Consider the following 20,530-nt stretch of genomic DNA (forward strand, 5'->3'; position numbering starts at 1 on the left):
GTCTAGTCTGAGTAGTTTCGCAGGGCTTGGTCGTAAGCGTTAGCTTATCTTCAGGTTGAAATCCGTTGATAAAGACCAAGCTGTGGCTAAAAAGAATTCTCCTCGAATCGTTCCGTCTTGATCTATTGTCGACCTTGTATGCTTTTCACATCAACTTCTAGAGCTCGTTCAATCATCACATAGTCTCAGGAACAGCACGATGGGCTCTGTTCCTATCATCGACCAAGTTCTAAATCCATCCTCTCTTCCCCTCCCCAACGACCCGTCCTCTATCCAAAGAACAATCAAATCCCTCTCCCTTTTGCGACACTTCGAAGGCGGCTTCTTCGCCGAAACAGATCGGGACAAGACCACCGTAACGTCCACGTTCCCTCAAACACCCACGAACCCGACAACCCTCGGCATGATCGGAGGCTTCGACCGCCCCGGCTTCGTCCCAACTCTTCGCACACTATCATCCAACATCTTCTATTACTTTACTCCGTCCTCACCTGTGGGCCACTTTCACCGGAACCGCTGCCGCATCACGCATTCCCTTCACAGTGGACGAGGTCGATATGTGCTCATCCACGCAGACGGCAACATCGAGAGCTTCGTCGTCGGCAAGAACATCGCCGCCGGGGAAAGGCTGCAGTGGGTCGTTGAAGGAGGCGATTATAAGGCCAGCTTCATCTTGCCAGACGAAGATTGCAAGAAGGAGGCGAGCGAGGGGCTCTTGATTACTGAGGTCGCCGTGCCTGGGTTCGAGTTTTGCGATCATGACTTCTTGACGAAGGACAAGCTCCTGAGTCTCGTCGGAGAAGAGAAGGCGATGCAGTTGGAGTGGATGTTGCTCAAAGTTTGAATCTGGGAACCAAGATGGCATAAATGAAAATTGAGAAATGGTATCTGTGCTGAAATACTCGTAGTCATCATCATACAGGAATATCTATACCGTCCGCTCGCATTCGTCTTGAAACATTGTACGCCTAAGGCGAACGCCTCCCAGGCGCCTTTTTCGGGAAGTTCCTGTACTCTCCTGGTCATTTAAATGCTGCTTGTAACGCGCTATGACTTTCGCTGCTGAATAAATGGGAAACAAATCTAGAAAAAAGGTCGTCAAGTCATTTGATCGTTATTCAGCCATGCTGTCCTCGGAGGGGCCGGCTGCAGCGATTTCCTCTGGATATGGCTTTCGGCCCCATACAACCCAAACGTGCTGGTAAGCGTGGATTTGTACGTTGCTGATATCTTTTCGTACGCCTACCAAAGACAACTGCAGATATGGTCAGCTTATGGTAGGAGAGCAACGGTCTAAGGCAGAGCTCACCTCTACTTCCGCCCGTTTTCGCTCCAAAACTTGCGTAAATAAAGCCAGGCTGAAGCCACTCAACCCATCAAGAAAGTTTTGTTCCCACAATTTGCCGACATGCTTGTGTCTCGGGTGTTTAGCCCATCCATTCAATGGGATCTTGAACACACGCTCATGCACATCGACGAACCCGACCTCTTCGTACCACTGCCTCAGCAGATGCGCCCTAGCCAGGGGCCGTCCGATGAGCTCACTTGCGTGGTTCATATCATACACCCAGCGAGCCAGAGGGCTGTTTGGCAACAGAGTTCCGTCGTCGCTGATCGCTTCGACATTAAAGTCTTGAGACTCGAGCCAGCCCCCTGGGCGTAGAGCGTCGAAGGATTGTTGAATAACTTCGGTTTTGAAATCGCCGAATGAACCGAGGAGGACGCGTGTGTGTATGTAATCGAAGGGGTCAGGCCATGCCCACTCTTGGGAGCTGTGTGGGGAGTCAGATGAAGTTCTCATACGGGAAATAGACTCACTTACGCGTCTTCGATATAAAAATGAACGTTTGGTGGCACAGCATTGCTTTGGATAGGTGACAAGTCTACTCCAATAATGCGAGCTTCTGGGTAGCTGTCTCCCATATCCATCGCCCATGCTCCCGTTCCTGTGCCCACATCGAGAATTCGTCTGGGTGTGCTTTTCTCATTTATCGGGGCGAAATGCAGTCTGCCATTGAATAATTCCGTAAGTGCAAGCGATTGAAGGTCTAATCGCTCTTGCTCGGCTGCATCATTTGGAAATACATAGGCTGCGACTCATGTGAGTATTCTCAACCTGGCACGGTCGGATCGATATGACTTACATCCGGCCTGGTAAGCGTGATAAGTCCTGCCAAAGTGACGAGGAAAGCATTCCACGCTATCCGGCAAAGAGTCCGTTTCCCTATTTTACAGAATTAGCTCATGCGCTTGCGAATTGACTTCTCAATGGCAGGCATACCCCTCTTGAGGATCGGGCTAAGAAGATGAGCTTGTTAGTGACATCGGACGAACACTTGGATCAAATGAACAGGGCCGCACACGCCTGCGGAGGATTTCTACGTACATCGGGCTCCAAAAAGCTATCGTGCAGGGATGTCTTGTCGGGGGTGGACTCGAAGGTGAACTCGAAGCCGTGGAGCCGACCGTTGACGGCGCCTGGAGGGTAGAAATTGGTGGCCATGACTTGAGCTCGTGACCTGAGCCAAGGGAAGAAAAAAAAAGTTCGGAGAGTATCGAGTGACGACGACGGGGTCGAGCTTGATGAGAAAAGGGGCAGTTTTTATGAGTCGAGGTGACGGATTCGGAACGATAGGACGATTGCGGTCAAGTCCAGGGCCATCGAAGACCTCAGCGAACAAGTGGAGAACGTGAAGTCAATCGCAATTGCTCGTGGTGGCTGTTGAACAAAGAAAGTTTCCTTGGGGGAGCTCGTTGATGTTGTCTCGCGGTACGTATTTGTCTCCTGACAGGTCGAGTTCCCGGCGAGTGTTCACCTCCTTGGTTATTAAGACAATAAGATTAACTAGGGGCGGAGGGGTCGGGCATCAGAGAGGAATGAATCGAACGACCTCGGGATCGCAGATCAGAATCAAGGTGATAAGAGGCTCGATCCGACTCAAGGCCTCGCAGCACGCCAATTGAACGCCGGCCGAGACACACAAAGTTTAAGATGAGAGATTGGGGCGTCGGTAATGGAAAGGGAGGGGAGAGCCGTGGCATTTGTGTACTAAGTAGAGCAGAGGGAGCGAGTCTAGGTGTGTGAGTGTTCGTGCTCGACCCGGAGACCTGGGACGGCCTGAGTCGGTCTGAATCCGCGAGGGCGGGAAAGGCGGGAACGAAAACACGGGGGAGGACCCAATAGGTTGGTTCTGCTGTTGTTGGTGTTGGAACTCGGTGTCGACTGATACGATTCCACAACCCTGGGGGGCGGACCCTGGACCCTGGGACCTGGATTTCTTTGATTTGGGTCCCCCCTTCTTCGTCGTCTGTATGGCTTCTGTTTGGCTGTGGATGAGCTGGAACTGGAACCCAAACAGAGCAAACCCCCCCCAAGAGCAACCCAGGCTTGCGCGTTGGCGCGGAATTGACAAATGAGGCCCCTCAGTCGCCTTCCTCCCCGATTTGCTACCGGGTACAGCTGTCGAGAGCAAGCAACAGGGGTGGAAGAAATAGCGGATAGCAGGTGAGCTCTGTTTCGACCGGAGCGACGGGCGAGCTGGAAACTAGATTGAGCCTCTGCACTAGAGGGGGCTTAAACACCCTTTGGAGTTGCGTGCAGCCGCCTAAGGTAAGAAGGACGCATCCAATGTGGATTGTTGCTGCATCAATTGCATCAAAAAGAGGAGGAGGCCAAAAAAAAAAAAAGAACCAAAAATCAAAAAGAGATACGTAGACCTAGCCTGGTGCATGCATCAGTGCGTGAGAGTAGAACCAACAACAACCTGTCTGTACAGAGGTACTGAAGGCCCAGAATTAAAACAAGAAAAAGCAAGGGGACTTTGCAGAGGTGCCACAACTACAAAACAAGCCTGCGCCGAGTTGAACGTGGATCGCAGATCAATGAGGAAAAGTTGCCGACTACTGCTGACCAAATTTCACAGATAGTTTCCTCACATCGGCCGCTGGGTTCACCAACCGGAACGAGAGGACGGCGGTCTACCGACTTGCCATCCCAGGATCCATCTGACATCTGACAGGAGATGGGAAATAGAAGCGTAAACGAGCCCTCATGTTCCTCCCCCTCACCTTGCCCTCGGAAGCGAAGACGACGGTGAATTTGGGTCCAACACCAAAATATCACCAAGACCCAGTTAGCTATGCGGGCACCCTTGCGGTGGGAAATGCTGCGCGAAGTGGTGTCAGGCCTAAAGCGTTGATAGGATGACAGGATATGATTCGCATAGCCAGCCAGCAGCCATGGCCTGTCGGTGGAGAGAGTTGGGGTAACATCCGCTCTGAGAGAGCTCTCTGCTCCGGCCGGGCGACGGTGCTCTGTGCTATGGCTGATCCATGCCCTGTGCAATGTCCGTCCAGCCCAGACTTTTTTTGCCAGAAACAAGGTCGTTCCGGGTGAAGGCCTTCTGGTACCGGCTCTCGAAGGATTCGATTACAATTACAATCACATCTGCGGCGTTGTTGTGTTGCCAGAAGCTCGCAGTCATGAATCATTTGAAGGGCGAGTCTGGACCGTGACAGGACGGCCGCCAGCGTCGAAAGAACGGTGTGACGGGTTGGACGGAAAGCCAGTTCTGGGCATGCAGTAAACGTGATGTGATGTGCACCAACAGCCACATACTGCCCATCTTCGCCACTTGAATGGCTGCCCGCTGCCTGGGGCCTGGGCGCTGCGCCGCAGAGATGCTCATCCCAGGTTCTCGGGCCCTTCTATTGATGCCCTGAGAGAAAAAGAGAGAGGCAGAGAAAGAGGGGAGACGACGGTCCCGGTGCAAAAGTTCCCGTTGGTGACAGACAGCCGCATGCCCACAGGCCATGTTCCAACCAACACCATGTCTCTCTGTCTCCGCCGCCAACATTTCGCAGATGTCTCACTCGCCTCGTTCACACTTTTTTCTCTTGGAGCCCCGTGATTCGTTTGATGTTGAGACACCGTCGTTCCTGCAAGAAAAAACAAAAAAAGAACCCGTCCTACTCCCCTTCCGTCGGGAAAAGACCTGCCCGTCCCAGAGGCCCGGTTCGTGTTGTCTCGAGCAGGCATTGCATGATGGCGCTCATATGTCACAAACTCGCTCTGTTACACAACCACCAGTAACATGCTGTCAGCAGTTTGCCGAGCCAGACTCCACGGCTCTGTTCGTCGAGATGCATGAGACGACGTCGCACAGTCCTATCGTCCGCATGGCCGGTGTCGGCCTTGCCAAACGGACGGTGACGGCCTCGTGCAAAAGCCCTTCCTCCACAGCACTCACGGTACCTGGTTTTTGGAATCTGTTTGCAGCGGCCCAGAAGAATCTTGCGATCTACATCGGATTTTACTCCTTTCATTGTTTCTCGGGGATACTCCTCCTGCCATGGCGTCTTGGCCCGTCATCCCTAGGCAAGGTTGCCTTCGCGATGCTCGGATGTTTTCTCTCTCTCTTCTTAGCCCTTACTATCTTACTCGAAACAATAAACATTCTTTCCGAGTGATCAGTAACATGTCATCCGTCAGCAAGCTACGGAATCAGGCCACTCGGCTCTACGCCCTCGGACTCTGATCCCTGAGGTCCCATCCCGAGCAGATGGAGATGTTGGTACAGGTATCCGAATGTTTCCCACCGCAATGTCAAACTCCCTGTTGGACCACCCCTGACATTGACACAAGTCCCCACTGTTCGAAGCCCTGTGTTCCGTCAATCTTGCATGGGACGTCGCCGGCAGGCATCCAAAGCCTGCGTGGCCGAGACAATGACAAGTCCATGTCATTCCCGGAATATTGTACGAATTGAGCCCCAGAGCTTCTAACAAACCGGTAAGCCGAGGCCTTGGTTCTCGTTCTCGGGCCCCAACGACACCCGTCGGTATAAGTCCAAGCTCCAAAGGCTCCCTGCCTCTTCATTCGACGAGGTTGGTTGCTCTTCCGAGTCGGCACGGAGAGACATTCAATCCCGGCGGCATCGATTCCGTTATTGATAAGTCGAATCCCGAGAAGGATTCCCTGGGTAGCCTTATGTTGCGGTCTCCTTGTTGTTGGGTCTTTCTGGCACTGACAGTGATACATGTTCAAGAGCAGTGATACAGTTGCCCATCGTTCTTTGATGTGACCCAGTCAAGCCAAGTCCTGCGCCCTGTTGCACAGTGGTGCTTTATCGAAGAATCCATCTCGGCAAACAATATCACGACCTCTGCTGAACCTTCTCAGTTCTTACACTAAGCTCTTCCCAAGGCGTCACCTTGCTGTTCTCCCATATGGCCTCATCAGCATGTACCACTTGACTCCAGCCTCGGATAAGCGCCCGCCAGTAACAGACTTCCGCGGCCGGGCTCAAGTATCCGCGCCCAGCAAACAAGTCCCTCTGCCGTTTTGCAATGCCATGTGCTACGTCTGCGTGGTTTTCCAACCAGCTGATCGTCGCCTCCAAATCCGACCAATCCGGGTTGACAAAGACCATGTTTGCCCCTTCCGGACGAAACGTGGCCGGCCACGTTTCTTGTGCCCTCTTTGATGGGTAGCGTCCCTGCTGCTGCTTTTGTGACTTTCCCCTTTCAACGGCGTTGACCTCTTCAGAACCGAGCAGCGCGCTAGAGTACACTGGTTTTACGAGGTGCGTCGTGTGCTGCATCCACTCGATAGGCGGGCTCAGAATGACACTCTCGCAAAGCTGATGGAACTGGAGACGGCCAGAGTACGACACGCCCTCGGTGTGGATGATGTATTTGTAGCGGCAAAATTCCTCGATGTTGAGGGCATTCGTTGCGTCCTCTCCCTGGTTCGTCCATTCCAACGCCTGCACATCAGCCCATCTCGCATCCTTGGCGATCTTCAAGAGCTCCTGCCTTGATCTTGGGTTCGCGCTAGCACCATTGTTGAACCAAGCCGTCCCGCGCCAGACGGCTCGGCGGTCTTTCTTATGGAAAGGCAAGGCGGCTTCGATGTCGGTGGTTGCGGCAGCAGCGTGGGTAATAGACCGGATGAACGGTTGATTCCAGGCCCAGAAAGCAAAGTGGGGGATGGAGAAGATGTGTCTTGGGGACGACGCAATGGCGGGTCTGCTATGAGACCAAGACTTCGATACGGGCGTATCTTGGATGTAGAGGTTGAAAACGGTGTCTGGAAGTCGAGTTGGTGAAGTGAGGATGGCTCGGTGGATCTGGTGAAGGGCGGCTCTTTGTCGCTGTGAGAGTTATTAGCCACTGCTTTGTCGTGATGATTCACATAACCCGAGTAATTCGGATCTTCATCACGGCATACAGACCTCTCTCCATTGGTCGGACATGTCAACTGGTCTTGGAGCTCTTATAATGAGCAATTTGTTGTTCTTGATTTGTCCCAACAGGGACGCGGAGGCGTCGTCAACGTTGAGCTGGAATGGGCCTTGGGCCACGGCCAGGTCTATCTCCTTCGTCAAGCCCGGGAATGTTTCCTGGCATTGTTCCTCAGTGAGATGAAGGTTGTCGAAATCCTGCGCTCGGTTGCGCATAGGACTAGACTCAGCAGCGTAGTCTAGAGGGCTTCCCGTGACATCTCCTCCAAAGCCAACCTTGGATGGGCACAAGATTCGGTATGCGATGAGCCCGAGCACTGAAGCGACAAGAACAGGCCACAAGCGCCGCGCCGCCTGTTTCTGGCGCATCTTGACACTGCCGCCCACTCGAAAATCGTGATGGGTTGAATGGAAGTTGACATCTTTATGAAAGTCGAGGGGCGGACGGGTAACTCGGGGCGGGATGCGCCCTGTTCTGGCCCGACTAACTTTGGGATGCCTGTACTTGCAACATGGGGCGGGGCGAACGGGGGAAGACAGTTTCGCCTAGAAATGACAAGGTGAATTGACAGACATGTCACCAAAATATCTCGCGGAGATTGGAACGCCGTCTTGACAACGCCATGCCAAGAACTATTGGTTGCTCCGGGGCGGGGCCGGATACACGGCATGCTAGGCAGTTCTATACTCTTCCTAGATTTGAAGTTCGCGGTGCTGCACAAGGACAAAAACATCCAACCGGTCTTCCGTTCGAGGAAGTCAGGATTGCGGAGGTGTTCACAGCCATGGCCTGATTTAACTAACAAGCGGGGATCCTCGCCGCGTATTGGCTTGAAGTTGATTGACCCCAAAACCTGCTCATGTCTGTCCACCAATCATTTAATACGTGAATATTGCTTCAGTGCAACCCCCGGATTTGCAGCTGACTGCCGTACTATAAAGAAGTGTACATGTTACACAGTCACGCCAGCCCATTCTGACTGTCGCAAGAGAGATTTCAAACCTAAGTCGCTAGAAAGATGTTCTATGAGGACTACTAAGTTTGATCAGATTATACGGCATTCTGGATAAGTGATGCCACCGGTTACTTGCACTCTGGCCCATGTGGTCATGCCGGCAGGATATCAGTTTGAGCAACGGTTTGTCAACGCAATGCATCCCAGAGCCAGTCTTTCTCCCTATCTACATAGAGTTTTGCTAGTCGGGCAGTGTTAGTTAGCTATCTGGGCAGTGTCCCCTATATTCGTGATTATAGAGAGAACGATAGAAGTAGTGATAAGAATAAGGATAACGACGACGATAATAATGATAGACGATAGCAATAGAAAATAATAACGATAAAAGTGAGAATAAAAAATATAGTCGCTTTAGAAATAAACTATGGATTTACGTGTGTGAACATTGCCCGGATAGCCAAATAACACTGCCCGAATAGCAAAACTCTTTGGTGAGGTATGGAAGGACAGGCTGGGGACTTGCACTGAGGAAACCGCGTTCGAAGCCATGGACTGCTTTCACGAACACCTACTGGCGGTGTTCTTAGCGGGAGAGCAAGGGTAGTGACGGTCGTGGGCATTTGTCGAGACCAGGAGATCGGGAATGCGTCTCAGGATTTCTTGTGGGGCAGTTATTTCAAGCCCAAGAGGAGGGATGGTAAAGGCGAGGATTCTGGCGGCAGGACAATGAACGTCGAGATGGGCAGGGAGGAGGGTGTTTCTGGGGTGTTGCAGAGGGTTTCGGAGAGGATTGGGGCGCCGATGACGACCGTTGAGATGACGTATGTGATGCGCAAGGCGCCATATGCTTTTCCTATCGTCGGTGGAAGAAAGTTTGAGCATTTGAGGGAGAGCCTCGAGGCTCTTGGGCTGGAGTTGAGTTTGTAGTTACGACGCAGCCCCCGCGCAAAAAGACTGCGACAAAACACTATATGTGCACTTTGGCCTGTGCCCTCTACCAGTTCAGGAAAACAGTACTTGGGCTGGAGTTGACGGAGGTTGACGTGGAGAAGATTGAGACGGGTTATGATTTTGATTTCAGGTTTCCATATGTACCCCTCGGGGGAGGAGATATTTCAAAGGGGGTCAGGGGATGCGGTGTTTACGCAGATATTTGGGGATTCCGATAGGTGCAGCCTGTAGGAATTATCAAACCTCACAAAAGGCCGCCGAGGACGCATCATCCCAAATGGGTATGAATCTGGCTTGCGTTGAATATGTTTTGGAAGGATAGGCTTCTCGGATGTAAGCAGAATCAAGACTCGTTTCTGGGTAACGCTGAACTTGAAGAAATCCCCGCCTTGGTGTTCTTGTCGAGAAGCCCCAGAGAAGGGTGAATGTCATGTGCCCACGTCCCCGATCCTCACCAAGCAAGCCGAGTTCTCAGGTTCTCCTTTGATTGTTTCCAAGAGTTTTCGAAAAGGAAATATGTCCCCAAAATCCACGCCGCCCAGGCAGATGAGACTCACGTCCACGGAGGCCGACGGCGGAAATAGTCGGTGACAGAGAGAAGCAACTTCGTCGGTGGCCAATGATGGCCGTCATCTTGACAGAGTGAACCACTTCGTACACTTCGCAAGATATCTTTAATAATCGTTGTCAACGGCTGACAGTCGGAGCGTTGGGATTTCAGCTGTGTTTGCAAACAGGGCCAAACGAAGACTCTTGTCTTTTGATAACACAATCTTACGAGTAGAGGATTCGATGGGAGTCTCGACCCGCATCGAGACGATTGTATCTTGCAGATGCAGGTAATCATTGATCCTTCCGTCAGGTACGTTAGTGTTTGCGATAACTGTACTGGGTTCGGACGACGTTTTGTCCCGTACTTGAGATGAGCTCTGTTCTCGGGTGAATGCTTGGGGACCCCGGCCCCGATGCCCAGAAACCGGAGGCAGCGAGCAACTCCGGATGCAGGTCAACGGATAAGGATATATGCATCAGTGAGTATGACTATAGAGGCATCATGAGACCACGGGGGCATCTTGGATAACAGAGGCGATGGATCAAACATATTAAATCATAGTTGGCCGTAGCACAACTGTACATACAAATAACGCGCCCGCGTTGAAGGATACGTTTCTCCCGTTCCTGTCCGTTTGTTCACTGCGATAAAGCCGGAGACGCCCAAATACCCTGGGTCTCATTCCTTGACAACTAATGAAATTACGGCGGTGCCGTCCAATTCTAATGCTCATGCGAAACGGGGCAAGTGCCCTCCCAAAATCGTTTGTACATCCCAATAATGGGTAACCTTTTTTGACGTGGCTAAGCCTAAAACTCTTACAACACCATGGCACCGAACAAGGTGAACATGATGGTCAGGCCGCTGATAACCAGAGGGGCCTTCTCGACGTGGCTGCCGAAGGTGAGGCCGGGAGCAGCGTTGGAAGAACCAGTAGCAGCAGCGCCAGAGGCAGTGGGGGAAGCAGTTCCTCCGGTAGTCTCGCCATCGGAGGCAGAGTCACCGGCCTGCTGGGAGCCATCGCCGGTCAGACCAGGGCCGTCACCAGCACCATCGGTCATGTACTGTAGCGCCTTATTAGCAAGATGTATCTGATACAGGTAAAAGCGCAACTTACCTTGCTAGCACCAGTAGGCATGGTAGGAATCTTGCTGGGGTCAACGGACCAGACAGCGTTCTCAGTGGGGCAGGCAACGGAGTGGGTGGTGGAAACAGCACCGCCGGCACCGGTGGGAGCAGGGTACTTGGACATGGCAGTGGACAGCTTGGCGAACTCGGACAGCTCAGAGACGGAGGTACCGTCGATCTCGACAATACCGTAGTTGTTCTCCTCCATGGAGTACTCGTACATGAGACCTCCGGAGTAGACGCCGGTCATCTCGTCGCTCATGAGAGCCTCGATCTCACCGAAGTCACGGCCGTTGGTGATGCAGCCGTACTCGGAAAGGCTGTCATATTAGTTAGCCAGGTTACAACAGTTATCGAGGACATTGAGCGTCGACAGTCACTTACAAAATGGGGAGACCGTAGTCGGTGAAGTTCTTGACCTTGACATCCCAGCCAGCCTCCTTGAAGTTGGTGTTGCACCAAGAGTAGTCGTTGAAGGCGAAGAAGTCAGAGCGGGCATCGTCGCTACCGCAGTTGAAGTACTCGGCAGTCTCCATGCGGTTGTCAGCGATATCGGCAGCAGAGTAACCGACAGGGACGTGGCGGAGGCCGCGGGAGGCCATGTAGTTCTTCATGTCACGGGTGACGGCCTTGACGTAGGGGGCAGTCAGGGTGGTGTTGCCGGCATCGTTGATAACCTCGTTACCGGAGAAGAAGGCGAGGGTGTTGTCGTACTTGGCGAACTCCTCGACAGTGGCGAAGACGGACTGGAGGTAGACGGAGTTGTAAGACTTGTGGGGGTCGGCTCTGTTGATGGAGTAGAGAGGGTTGTTGACGTCGGCAACGAGGTAGATGCCAGCGTCGGCCAGCTGGGACATGCACTCATCGTGGTTCTTGGAGTTGTCGACGGAGTAGACACGGATGGTGTTGACGCCAAGCTTCTTGAACTCAGGAATATCACGGCCGCAGATGGAGGTATCGGCCAAGGGGTCGATGTTCTTAGAAGAACCACCGGGCTGGTAGTCAATACCACGGATGTAGAAACGGTCGCTGCCGGCCCAGAAAGCTGGAATAGTGTCAGCAACTGGTCAAAGGTTCGGAAAGGTGAGGTCATTCATACCATTGCCAGAGGCAGTGACGGTAGGGAGGGAGCGAGCCTTGATGGGCTTCTCGGGAGTGGTAGGGGTGGGGTTCGCCGAGACGGCGACAGCAGCCACAAGGGCGACGGCAGCGGCAGACTTCATGTTGACTGTTGACTGAGTGTATTCCCAAAAGCAAGCGGTGATACGGTCGAATAAGTTCCAAGGAGGCGAGAAAGAGCGACGGAGAGTTGGTTCAGCGGGAGAAAAAGCGACGTTCGTGGAAGTTCCAAAACGGGGTTGTTGATTAAAAAGGTTGGTCGGTTGTCGAAGAGTAGCAAAAAAGGGCGTCAACCAAAGCGAGGGAGTTGACTTTTAGATGGAGGTCGAAGGGGAAGATGGGAGTTAGCACACTCGAAACCCGGAAGGCGGCAACGAGAGGTCGGATTGGGAATGAAGAACAGGAAAGAGAGAAAAGGTCGAGGCTGGCCGGGAATGAGGGACTGGGTGAATTAAAAAACGGCGTGGTCGACGGTGGTGGTGGTGGTACGAACACTACGAACGAATTCCCTCCTCCTTCCACATCTTCTGGCTCGCTCACTCCACACCCGACCTCAGGCTCACGACACCCCCCCTTGCCTTGCTCAGCTCTTGCTGGATTGGATCGCATCCTTGCATCGCGCTGAGGGTCCTCGACTCCTCGCACCCCGGACTTCATCGCCCAGCAATTGGCCCAGCAGGTCGAGCGGCGCTGCCCTGGCCCAGATTTCCCTTTCCTTGCCAAGGAAGGACCGACAGGAGACGTGGACGGTGGACACGGCGGCGGAAGACAGGAGGCGCTGAAGATCCACTAGGCGAATGAATTGGCTGTCAGGCGAGCCATGACTGGCTGAGTGGCAGCTGTTGCTCGGGGCCTTGGGACCCGGTTCCCAGTCGATTCCCAGTGGTTCCTCGACGACATTTGCGAATTCAGGGGACGCGGCAGGCGTGGACGGGAGACCGTGCGATGGGCGTGGTCACATCGGACGGGAGGGTGGGATGGAGCCAGTCGGCCACCCGGCAGACCAAAGTACATGGTAGAGCTCGCATATGGGCGCTCTGATTGGCCCGCGGGCGGCTTCCTGGACAGCCCTTGGGACTAGAGCCACGCCTGCATTAACTCGTATCTCTTGTAAACACGGGAGGCTCACTATTGGTGATGTAATTCCGTGTGTGTCGTCCAGCATCCATGACCACCCGTCCCTGGGCGCGTTGCACCGGCGCGTCTGGGCACAGACAGCTGTCGTCGTCGTCGTCGCCTTTCCTTCTCTTGCCAGCCCTTGAAGCCCTCTGCCCACTATCCAGTCACCAGTCCAGTGCGTCAGATCAGGGCAGCCACTTGCTTCCATTAGGACGGGAGTGTGAAGAAGCCCCATCCCCCGTTGCGACTATTGCCCTGGGCTGGCACCCTAGGACGAAGTGACGCCTCAATGCTTCACTTGTTGCCGTCGCCCTACGACTACGGCACTGGTATCCGGATTTCATGGCAACATGGCTTCCTTTGACGGTTTCGCATCCAACGCAAACGCTTCATGATCTCCTCGGTGCAGGGCCAAGCGCTGGACATGGTGGCACACGAGAGACTCCTTCAAAAATTGAGGCACGTCTTTCTGCCTGGTTGTGCTCGTATCACCCTCATCGCCATGTTGATTATTTGCGACTCTTACTGACATGGCCACTGACACGCGCTGACGACCGAAAAACACGAATTCCCCACACCTCATCACGTCGTTCGCCGCTGCCGCCAGGTAGCTTTTCTGGACTTTTGTTTGTTTTCAAAGTTGCAGCAGGTGCTTTCCCACATCTCCACCGCAATTCAAACAACCTCAAGCATCGGTACCGGCACCAGCAACCGCATCAAACGGCCAGTCTTGCAAGTTCCAGACTGCGGTGAGCAAGGTGAGAAGAGGTGAGGTCTGAGGAATCCACGCCCACCGGGGCCGGTTCCCCGTACCCTCCTCCCCCTTTTTTCGCATGCCGAAAGACACACACAGAGAGAGAGAGACACGACCCAGCAGTGCAGGTGCAGCAGTGGAGGTAATTCCCCGTCCTCTCCCACGGGCTCCAGTCAGAGGACGACTCTGGCCATGCACTGCCACAGCGATCAATGGGACACGCACGCACGTCCTCCTGTCGAGTGGGCTATCATCATCCGCCCGGCCTCCAGTTGCCTCCACACCCTCCCACCCCCGTCTCATGCTCATGTCCAACATCCAGCAGCTCGAACCCAAGAAACCCGTCCCAGAACGGGGAGCCCTCTTCTGCAATTGGCCGAGGCGCGCCCAACCAGTCTCGAAAATGGTCCCAGAAAAGCTCCAAGAAAAGCACAATATGCAGCTAACGACATGCCCATTATCAAGATTGACCTCGCTTCGTCGGCGATCGCAGGAATGTCGTCTGCCGCGCAGTCGTCGTAACACTGCCACCGACCTCCTCCACTTGGCCCTTCGATAGCTCTCTGTTTGAGAGCCTTGAACGGGAACCAGCGCGCGCAAGTCCGCAACCATTTGCTGTTGCTAAATATTCGCACAATATCCAGAAAACAAGATCATTTGATTTCTTCGTCCCGCCTCCCGTTATTCATTTGAATGAGAGTCGGACTCCCACCGACAGGGACATACGCCATCATCCTTCACTCCCAAGAAAATAAATGTCCGATCCAGATCGCCAATCATCATCTTCCAAGGCCTCCAAGACTTCGTGGTTCCACCATCCGACTCCCTACGCAATACAAGATGCCCGTTTCAGACCGACGACCATGTGCAACTCGGTCGAGAGCGCTGACGGCGAATAGATTGCTGCCATGACGGCCATCCCGCCTGGGTTCTTGCCTGCGCGTGTGCCCAGAAAAAGAACATACCGGGGCGGCCATATTAAACGGACTGGAGGCAAATAAACGACCAAAGAAGTCTTGCTCTTCAGATTTCGGTCCGTTTCGTCCACGTCTCCCTTTCATGAAGCGATCTCTTGTTTGGGTTCAGTGATCCAAATCAAACAGAAATGGTATTGGCACATGCAAGCAGGCCTCATGCCAATATGTCGCCAAGAGTTCAAAAGCAAGAAAAGTCGCTGAAGGGCCCCATCGCAAATGCATGCACATCGCAAAGCGCAAAGAAATTGCATTACTCCAAAACTCATCACAATTTCCCAGATTTGACCCGACCCCCCATCTCACCCCTCCATCAGCACCAGAACAATGGCACACACACCAAAGGCCGTTTATCCAGGGGTTATCCGTCTAGGCCTCGTCATCTGATTGGCGCTTGGCCAGTGCTTGGCCCGACTTCAGTGGGAAAGAAAAAAATCCTGGATTGCTGACCACCTACAGAGGGGTTTTTTGCTACTGCTGCTTGGCACAATTGATGAATCTGTGTTCAAGTAAGATGCAGAACCTGTTCACCTCGTCCGCCTGGTTTTCCACCTTTCGCACTTCGCGACAACATCTGGGAAGACGATATTCAGACGTTGAATGATCCTTTCGACACTGAGGATTCGTACCCGGCTCTCGGCTATCGTCAATCATTTGTGCGGGATCCTTCTCGATGCCCAGACCTTCCTCCTCCTCCCACCAAGGAAGCAGCTCCCCCGCAAAGCGTCCGTGTGCCTTTTTTTTTTTTTTTTCGTCGCCCTCCCCTCGCGGGCGCTGGCAGCAGCCAGTCAGTCGGCCACAGGTCGCGGCGTCAGGTCGGGGCTGGCAGCGGGAAGGCCGGCTGGATCTCCGCGATCCTCCCACCTGCGCGGCCCTGCAACCATGCCGAAAAGAGCACACGATCCAATCCAAACGCGGGACCTGCTGCCTTTTTTCCAGCCCAGTTCCCTGCAGCGGGATTCCTCTCGCGACAGGAACCACGATTTTGACATTCTCTTGACATGAACGCCCACCCCTCCAAACAAAACAAACTTTCATGCATCATCGCATCTTGATGCTTGACGGCAAAACTCTCACAAGTGGAGAGCAAAAAAGTACGTGCAAACGCCAAGCGGAAAGATCGCACAAAGCGGGAAACCCCTTAAAGCTTCACTGTGAAAATGATTTGCTTGTTTTCTTTTACTACGCCTAACCTCTCCAAGAAAAAAAAGAAGCCACCACCCGATGCACGACTCGGCCTTTTCTTTCCCCTCCTCGCGAGAACTTGCTATATGTACTCGTATGAATGCACCTCAACCAATGCTGCTGCGATCTCTGCGCGACGCCTCCAGCTTCGACTTGCGTCGCTCTCTCTGACTTTGGTTCCGTCTAACCAGTCGCACACTCGTCACCTGCTCCTCCTCTATAGCCTGGAAATGGGCATTCTCCTTGCCTTTCTCTAACCCCCTTTCTGGTGTGCCACGAGCGCTTCGCTGTGCCTGGTTCTTTTCTACCGTCGCAGGCGACTGTGCCGCCGCAGAACCTGGCGTCGTGTATTTCTTCTGCTCCCTTGCGCGGTGGTGCTCCTAGACCGCCTGGACGTAACTCGCGGGCACGCTCTTCGTGACGCCTCCCTTTTCGACTTCAGCCCACCCGTCGCCGGGGTCGGGCTTGATCAGCACAAATCTCTCACCCTCTGTCATGCTGTGCTCTTGATCGCTCTGCGCCGTGTACTCGTACAACGCCTCCACGTACTTTAGCTTCTTGGCCCCGCGTTTCGGTGCCACCGCGGGACCCTTCTTCTTGGCCGCCGTTCCTATCGAAGAGCCCGAATTGGAGTATGTCGAATCGGGTCGTGCAGAAGCCCCGGTGTTCTGAGCGACCACGGGCGACGCTGGAGCCCAATCGACGTAGCTCGAAGGCACAATACCTTCCTTGTAGCCAGCGCGAACCTTGGTCCAACCAGTACCATCTGTGAAAGCGTCAGCTGGTGTTGCCAGGGCGAAACGAAGTGAAACTTACCATCCGGTTCCAGCATCGTCACATCACGACCCTCTACGACAGAAACCTCTCCGTCCCCACTAGCTTCGAATGTGTATAGCATCTTGCCCTTTTGCTGCTCGGAGGATCCGTTCGTTGGTGCGCTTCCGGGAAGCTCGCTGATATATGCGGCTGGCGGCGGAGCCATTACCCTCTTCCTTGCTGCACCGGAGCTTATGGTTGATGCAGGAGCTGCCGGGCGAGGAGTCGCCGGTTCAGGGGGTGCCTCGTCTATTGGCGAGGCTGGACCTGCTATTGATCGACGAGCACTCTGCGCATATCCTGAGCTTAGTGAGTTCATCGTGTTCGAGCGGGTTAACGTTGGCGAATCTGATGCATTCGTCGGCGAAGACGCGCTAGGTTTCAATAGAGCGTTGGCAGCTTCTTGTCGTTCGGCCTTGAGCTTTTTGCGTTCGTCCTTTGATTGCTCTCCTGGGCAGTCCGCAGGGACCTTCATCTCGCACTTGTTGTGACAAGTGTATCCGCAGTCTCTGCAGTCGAATCCCTTCGCAGACAAACCCCATATCCTCTCGCCGCAGAGATCGCAGTTCGTCGGGATCTTGAATGTCTGTGCCTTGAAGTTGTGGTTCTTTGCGCCAAGCGTAACGTCGCCGACAGCCGATGTAATGGTCGAGGTCTCGACTTCCGCAGTCACCCTCTTTCTATCCACAGCATGGAGATCCTCTTGTAACAGGAAGAGTTGCGTGACCACCAAGACCTCGTCCTTCTTCTCGGTGCCCTCCCTAATGCGTTGCTTTACGCGCTTGATACCTTCGACTTCGCGCCTCTTCTTGTCAACTTCTCTACGCAGGTCGCCTAGTTGCGCCTTGGATTTACTCAAAACGTTGCGCAGGTACACCTTGGCCGTCTCGTCCACAACCATGTTATCATCGTCGTGCCACACTGGGCTGGGCTCGAAGACCTTGTCAGGGGGCTCCTGGAAGGAACCGAGGTTGTGGCGAATGTACATCATGGAGTCGAGGTGAGGCTGGTTTCGGGAAATTTCCGTTGTCAAGTTGTCCATCAGCCCCTTGCTGCTCACAAGCATCGCGGCCTCCAATTGCGAAGCCACCGTCCAGAGGCCATTCAGCTTGATGGTACGGAACTCGGCGAGGTCTTGTAGACTATCCATAACCTCGGGAACGTACTCGTGGTAGTAGCGCTCCTTTTGCTTATTGGTAACGTTGATTGCGATCAAGTAGGTGTTCTTGACATTGTTCATGTCGAGGATTTGCTGCTGATACGCACTCTGCGCTTTGGCCTTGTCGAAGGCAGACTCTGACTTTTTGCGCTTGCTTTCCACCTCCTGGCAAGCAGAATCGTATTTGGCTTTCGTCTTGCGCAAGTCGGCATATTGGGAGTCCCTTTCGTGTTCCAACTTGCCGGCATATTCGGCATGGCGCTTGCGCAGCTCTTCGAAGCGGCCACCCAGAAACTTGAGCGGCTCGGCCACTTGCGACAGGAGGTTATTAGCGTATCGGTCGTGTTCATCCGCTCGGGATTCGAGGGTGGTGAGTTGGGTAGACCAGGTCGTCAAAGAGGCGCTCTCAAGAGAGCCAGGGGTCATGGCCGGCGTGTCGCCAACGCTTAGAGGTGCCGACTTCTTGTTCTTCTTCTCAAAGTACTTCTTGGCCAGGGCATTGAGTTTGGCAGCATACTCCTTCTCGATCGCACTTCTTTCGCGGTAAAACGCTTGAATCTCGTCGAGCCATGCTATGCCGTGGGTGACCCAGGCGTTGGCGGGCTTGAAGCCATCCTAGAGGACATGTCAGCGGTTTGAGGGGCAACGGAGGGGCGCAGCGCGCAATACGGACCTTCAGCTCAGCGCCGAACGTCGGCGCGGCGTCTACCTCGGCCATTGTCGTAGGATATGTTGTTGAAACCGCATGCAAAGGATGAGGAACGGCGGATCAGATCAATTCGAATGTGGTGCCCGTCGGGAGGGGGAGGGGGTTGGCGGAAACAAGAGAGGACTCGTGATGGATTCCTCCGAAGGAGCGAGGGCTGGTGGAAAGAGGACAGCCTGCCAATGCGGACGGCGGCCCGAGGAAGAGAGAAGGGCAGTGGGGGGATCACAGTATAAGGTATTCCCCGCCGAAACGGCTAAAACTGGGTGAAAACTGGGCAGAAACCGTTGATGAATGCTAGCACGAGGCGCAGGACGCCCGAAGGGTATGTACAATGTCAATAGTAGAGCAATGCGAGCGGCTTGGAGTGTGAGATGGATAGTCGCAAAGGCCGTGATCATCACCAAGCGACAAAGACCGCCAGCAGAGGTCGCAGATGTCTCGTCAGGTAGGTAGGTAGCCTCAGCCCACCAGGTTCAGGTAAGGTACCCAAGGTAAGGTACCCCCCTTCCCACCTTATCCGAGGTGAGGCACCTTACGTATGTACCTGGTGGGCAGGACTGGGCTGGAAGGTACCTCGCCCATCACCTTACCTGCCTCCTTAGGTACGCTTGGTGGGCTGCCCTGGAAGTCGGAACCTGGGGCATTGACATCGGACGGAGACGTCGTCAGCTCCCTCTCAGGCAGACTGGAACCTGAGCTGCTTCACTGGCGCGTTTCTCCGGCTGCTCGGTGCACTAGGTGCGCGCTGAAGAGGCCTGTGGTGGGGTGGCGGAATGGCCGCCAGCCACTGGAACTCCACCCATTGGTGCCGTTGAGGCCTGACTCCTGAGCGTGGAGGCAGGGGTCTCAGGTTGGCTTCCATGTTCTCCAGAGTCAACCTTACTGAGGGGTTGTTATGCCACACGTGCCGGACCTTGGATAACTCCCTTCCGCTGTTGTTTGCACTCTTCAGCATAATGAATATGGCTATGGCTTGCATGAATGACGTCGGGTCGTAATGAAACAGACGGCGCCCGAACAAGGGAGCTCCATTGCCATGATGCCGCTGGGTCATTGCATCGCGACTCGTTATCCGCGGAAACTATGGATTGGCATCTGTCACGTGGAACCTTCTGGCAGGGTGCAGCTCCTTCATCAGCTCAACTCATCCGTTCCTAAACAAACTTCAGCTTAAGGACCTCTTGTCCCTTAGGTAAGGCAATGTCCCAAGGTTGGCTGAGTGAGCCTTGCACCTCAGCCACCGCAACAACACCCAGTGACACGAGAAGTGGTGGAAGACATGTGCTTGTCATATTTCTACAGGGCACATTGATTGGTCCAGAATAACAAGATTTTCGAGAGCGGTGCCGAGTTTTGCTACGTCTTCTTGATAAGTGTATTCTTGCATGTCTACTCAGAAACCTGGGAAGGTCACCTTGCTTGTGAAGCTCTTGGCAGCTAGTTGAGGAATGCCTGAAGTCTCAGGCTTGAAAAGTGCCCCGCGGTAGCCCCGCCATTGGCCTAGTCTCTCCAGGTTGCGTCCCAGGCACAGGCAGGAGAGACCAACGACGTAGCTTCCTAGAAATTCGATCTTCTGGAGCTTCCAATTCGCCGCCAAAACAAACCGAAAAAAAATTCCCGGCCTGTCCTTTTGTTCTTTCCCTCAACACAAAGTGAAAGAACCTTGCGCGCATGTAAGCCTTCCAACTTCTTCCCCGTTCGCCTTCCGCAATTTCAGCAAGCTCCTCCTGCGCACTTCTGCCAATAACTAACTTCTTTTCGCGGCGGGTACAGACGGGCGAACATACCGCTTCTTCCTTCCGACCTCACCAGTAAGCTCCCGACGCCGCGCAGCTCTCCATTTTCGCGATTTCTGAACGAACT

General features: G+C 53.9%; 5 protein-coding genes across 5 annotated transcripts; 1 reads left to right on the forward strand and 4 right to left on the reverse strand.

Annotated features, from left to right (window-relative positions):
* Window positions 1-199: 199 nt before the first annotated feature.
* CGCS363_v013326 (Uncharacterized protein) lies at window positions 200-844 on the forward strand (the record flags this gene model as incomplete). The annotated part of the gene is made up of 1 exon (XM_036645175.1): window positions 200-844. One exon carries the CDS (start codon window positions 200-202, stop codon window positions 842-844), a length of 645 nt encoding a protein of 214 aa, XP_036489205.1.
* A 270-nt stretch (window positions 845-1,114) lies between these two features.
* On the reverse strand, window positions 1,115-2,503 carry CGCS363_v013327 (Secondary metabolism regulator LAE1; the record flags this gene model as incomplete). The annotated part of the gene is made up of 6 exons (XM_036645176.1): window positions 1,115-1,255; window positions 1,310-1,772; window positions 1,823-2,090; window positions 2,145-2,224; window positions 2,282-2,298; window positions 2,387-2,503. 6 exons carry the CDS (start codon window positions 2,501-2,503, stop codon window positions 1,115-1,117), a joined length of 1,086 nt encoding a protein of 361 aa, XP_036489204.1.
* A 3,652-nt stretch (window positions 2,504-6,155) lies between these two features.
* CGCS363_v013328 (uncharacterized protein) lies at window positions 6,156-7,613 on the reverse strand (the record flags this gene model as incomplete). The annotated part of the gene is made up of 2 exons (XM_036645177.1): window positions 6,156-7,154; window positions 7,236-7,613. The coding sequence occupies 2 exons, from the start codon at window positions 7,611-7,613 to the stop codon at window positions 6,156-6,158; spliced, it is 1,377 nt and encodes a 458-aa protein (XP_036489209.1).
* Window positions 7,614-10,522: 2,909 nt separating this feature from the next.
* gel1 (1,3-beta-glucanosyltransferase gel1) lies at window positions 10,523-12,055 on the reverse strand (the record flags this gene model as incomplete). The annotated part of the gene is made up of 4 exons (XM_036645178.1): window positions 10,523-10,768; window positions 10,822-11,152; window positions 11,217-11,877; window positions 11,932-12,055. 4 exons carry the CDS (start codon window positions 12,053-12,055, stop codon window positions 10,523-10,525), a joined length of 1,362 nt encoding a protein of 453 aa, XP_036489208.1.
* Window positions 12,056-16,363: 4,308 nt separating this feature from the next.
* bzz1 lies at window positions 16,364-18,676 on the reverse strand (the record flags this gene model as incomplete). Its single annotated transcript, XM_036645179.1, has 3 exons — window positions 16,364-16,749; window positions 16,800-18,573; window positions 18,632-18,676. The coding sequence occupies 3 exons, from the start codon at window positions 18,674-18,676 to the stop codon at window positions 16,364-16,366; spliced, it is 2,205 nt and encodes a 734-aa protein (XP_036489783.1).
* Window positions 18,677-20,530: the final 1,854 nt, after the last annotated feature.

The sequence above is a fragment of the Colletotrichum siamense genome, assembly GCF_013390195.1.
Source record: "Colletotrichum siamense strain Cg363 chromosome Unknown KSG_Cg363_contig09, whole genome shotgun sequence".
In the NCBI taxonomy this organism is placed as follows: domain Eukaryota; kingdom Fungi; phylum Ascomycota; class Sordariomycetes; order Glomerellales; family Glomerellaceae; genus Colletotrichum; species Colletotrichum siamense.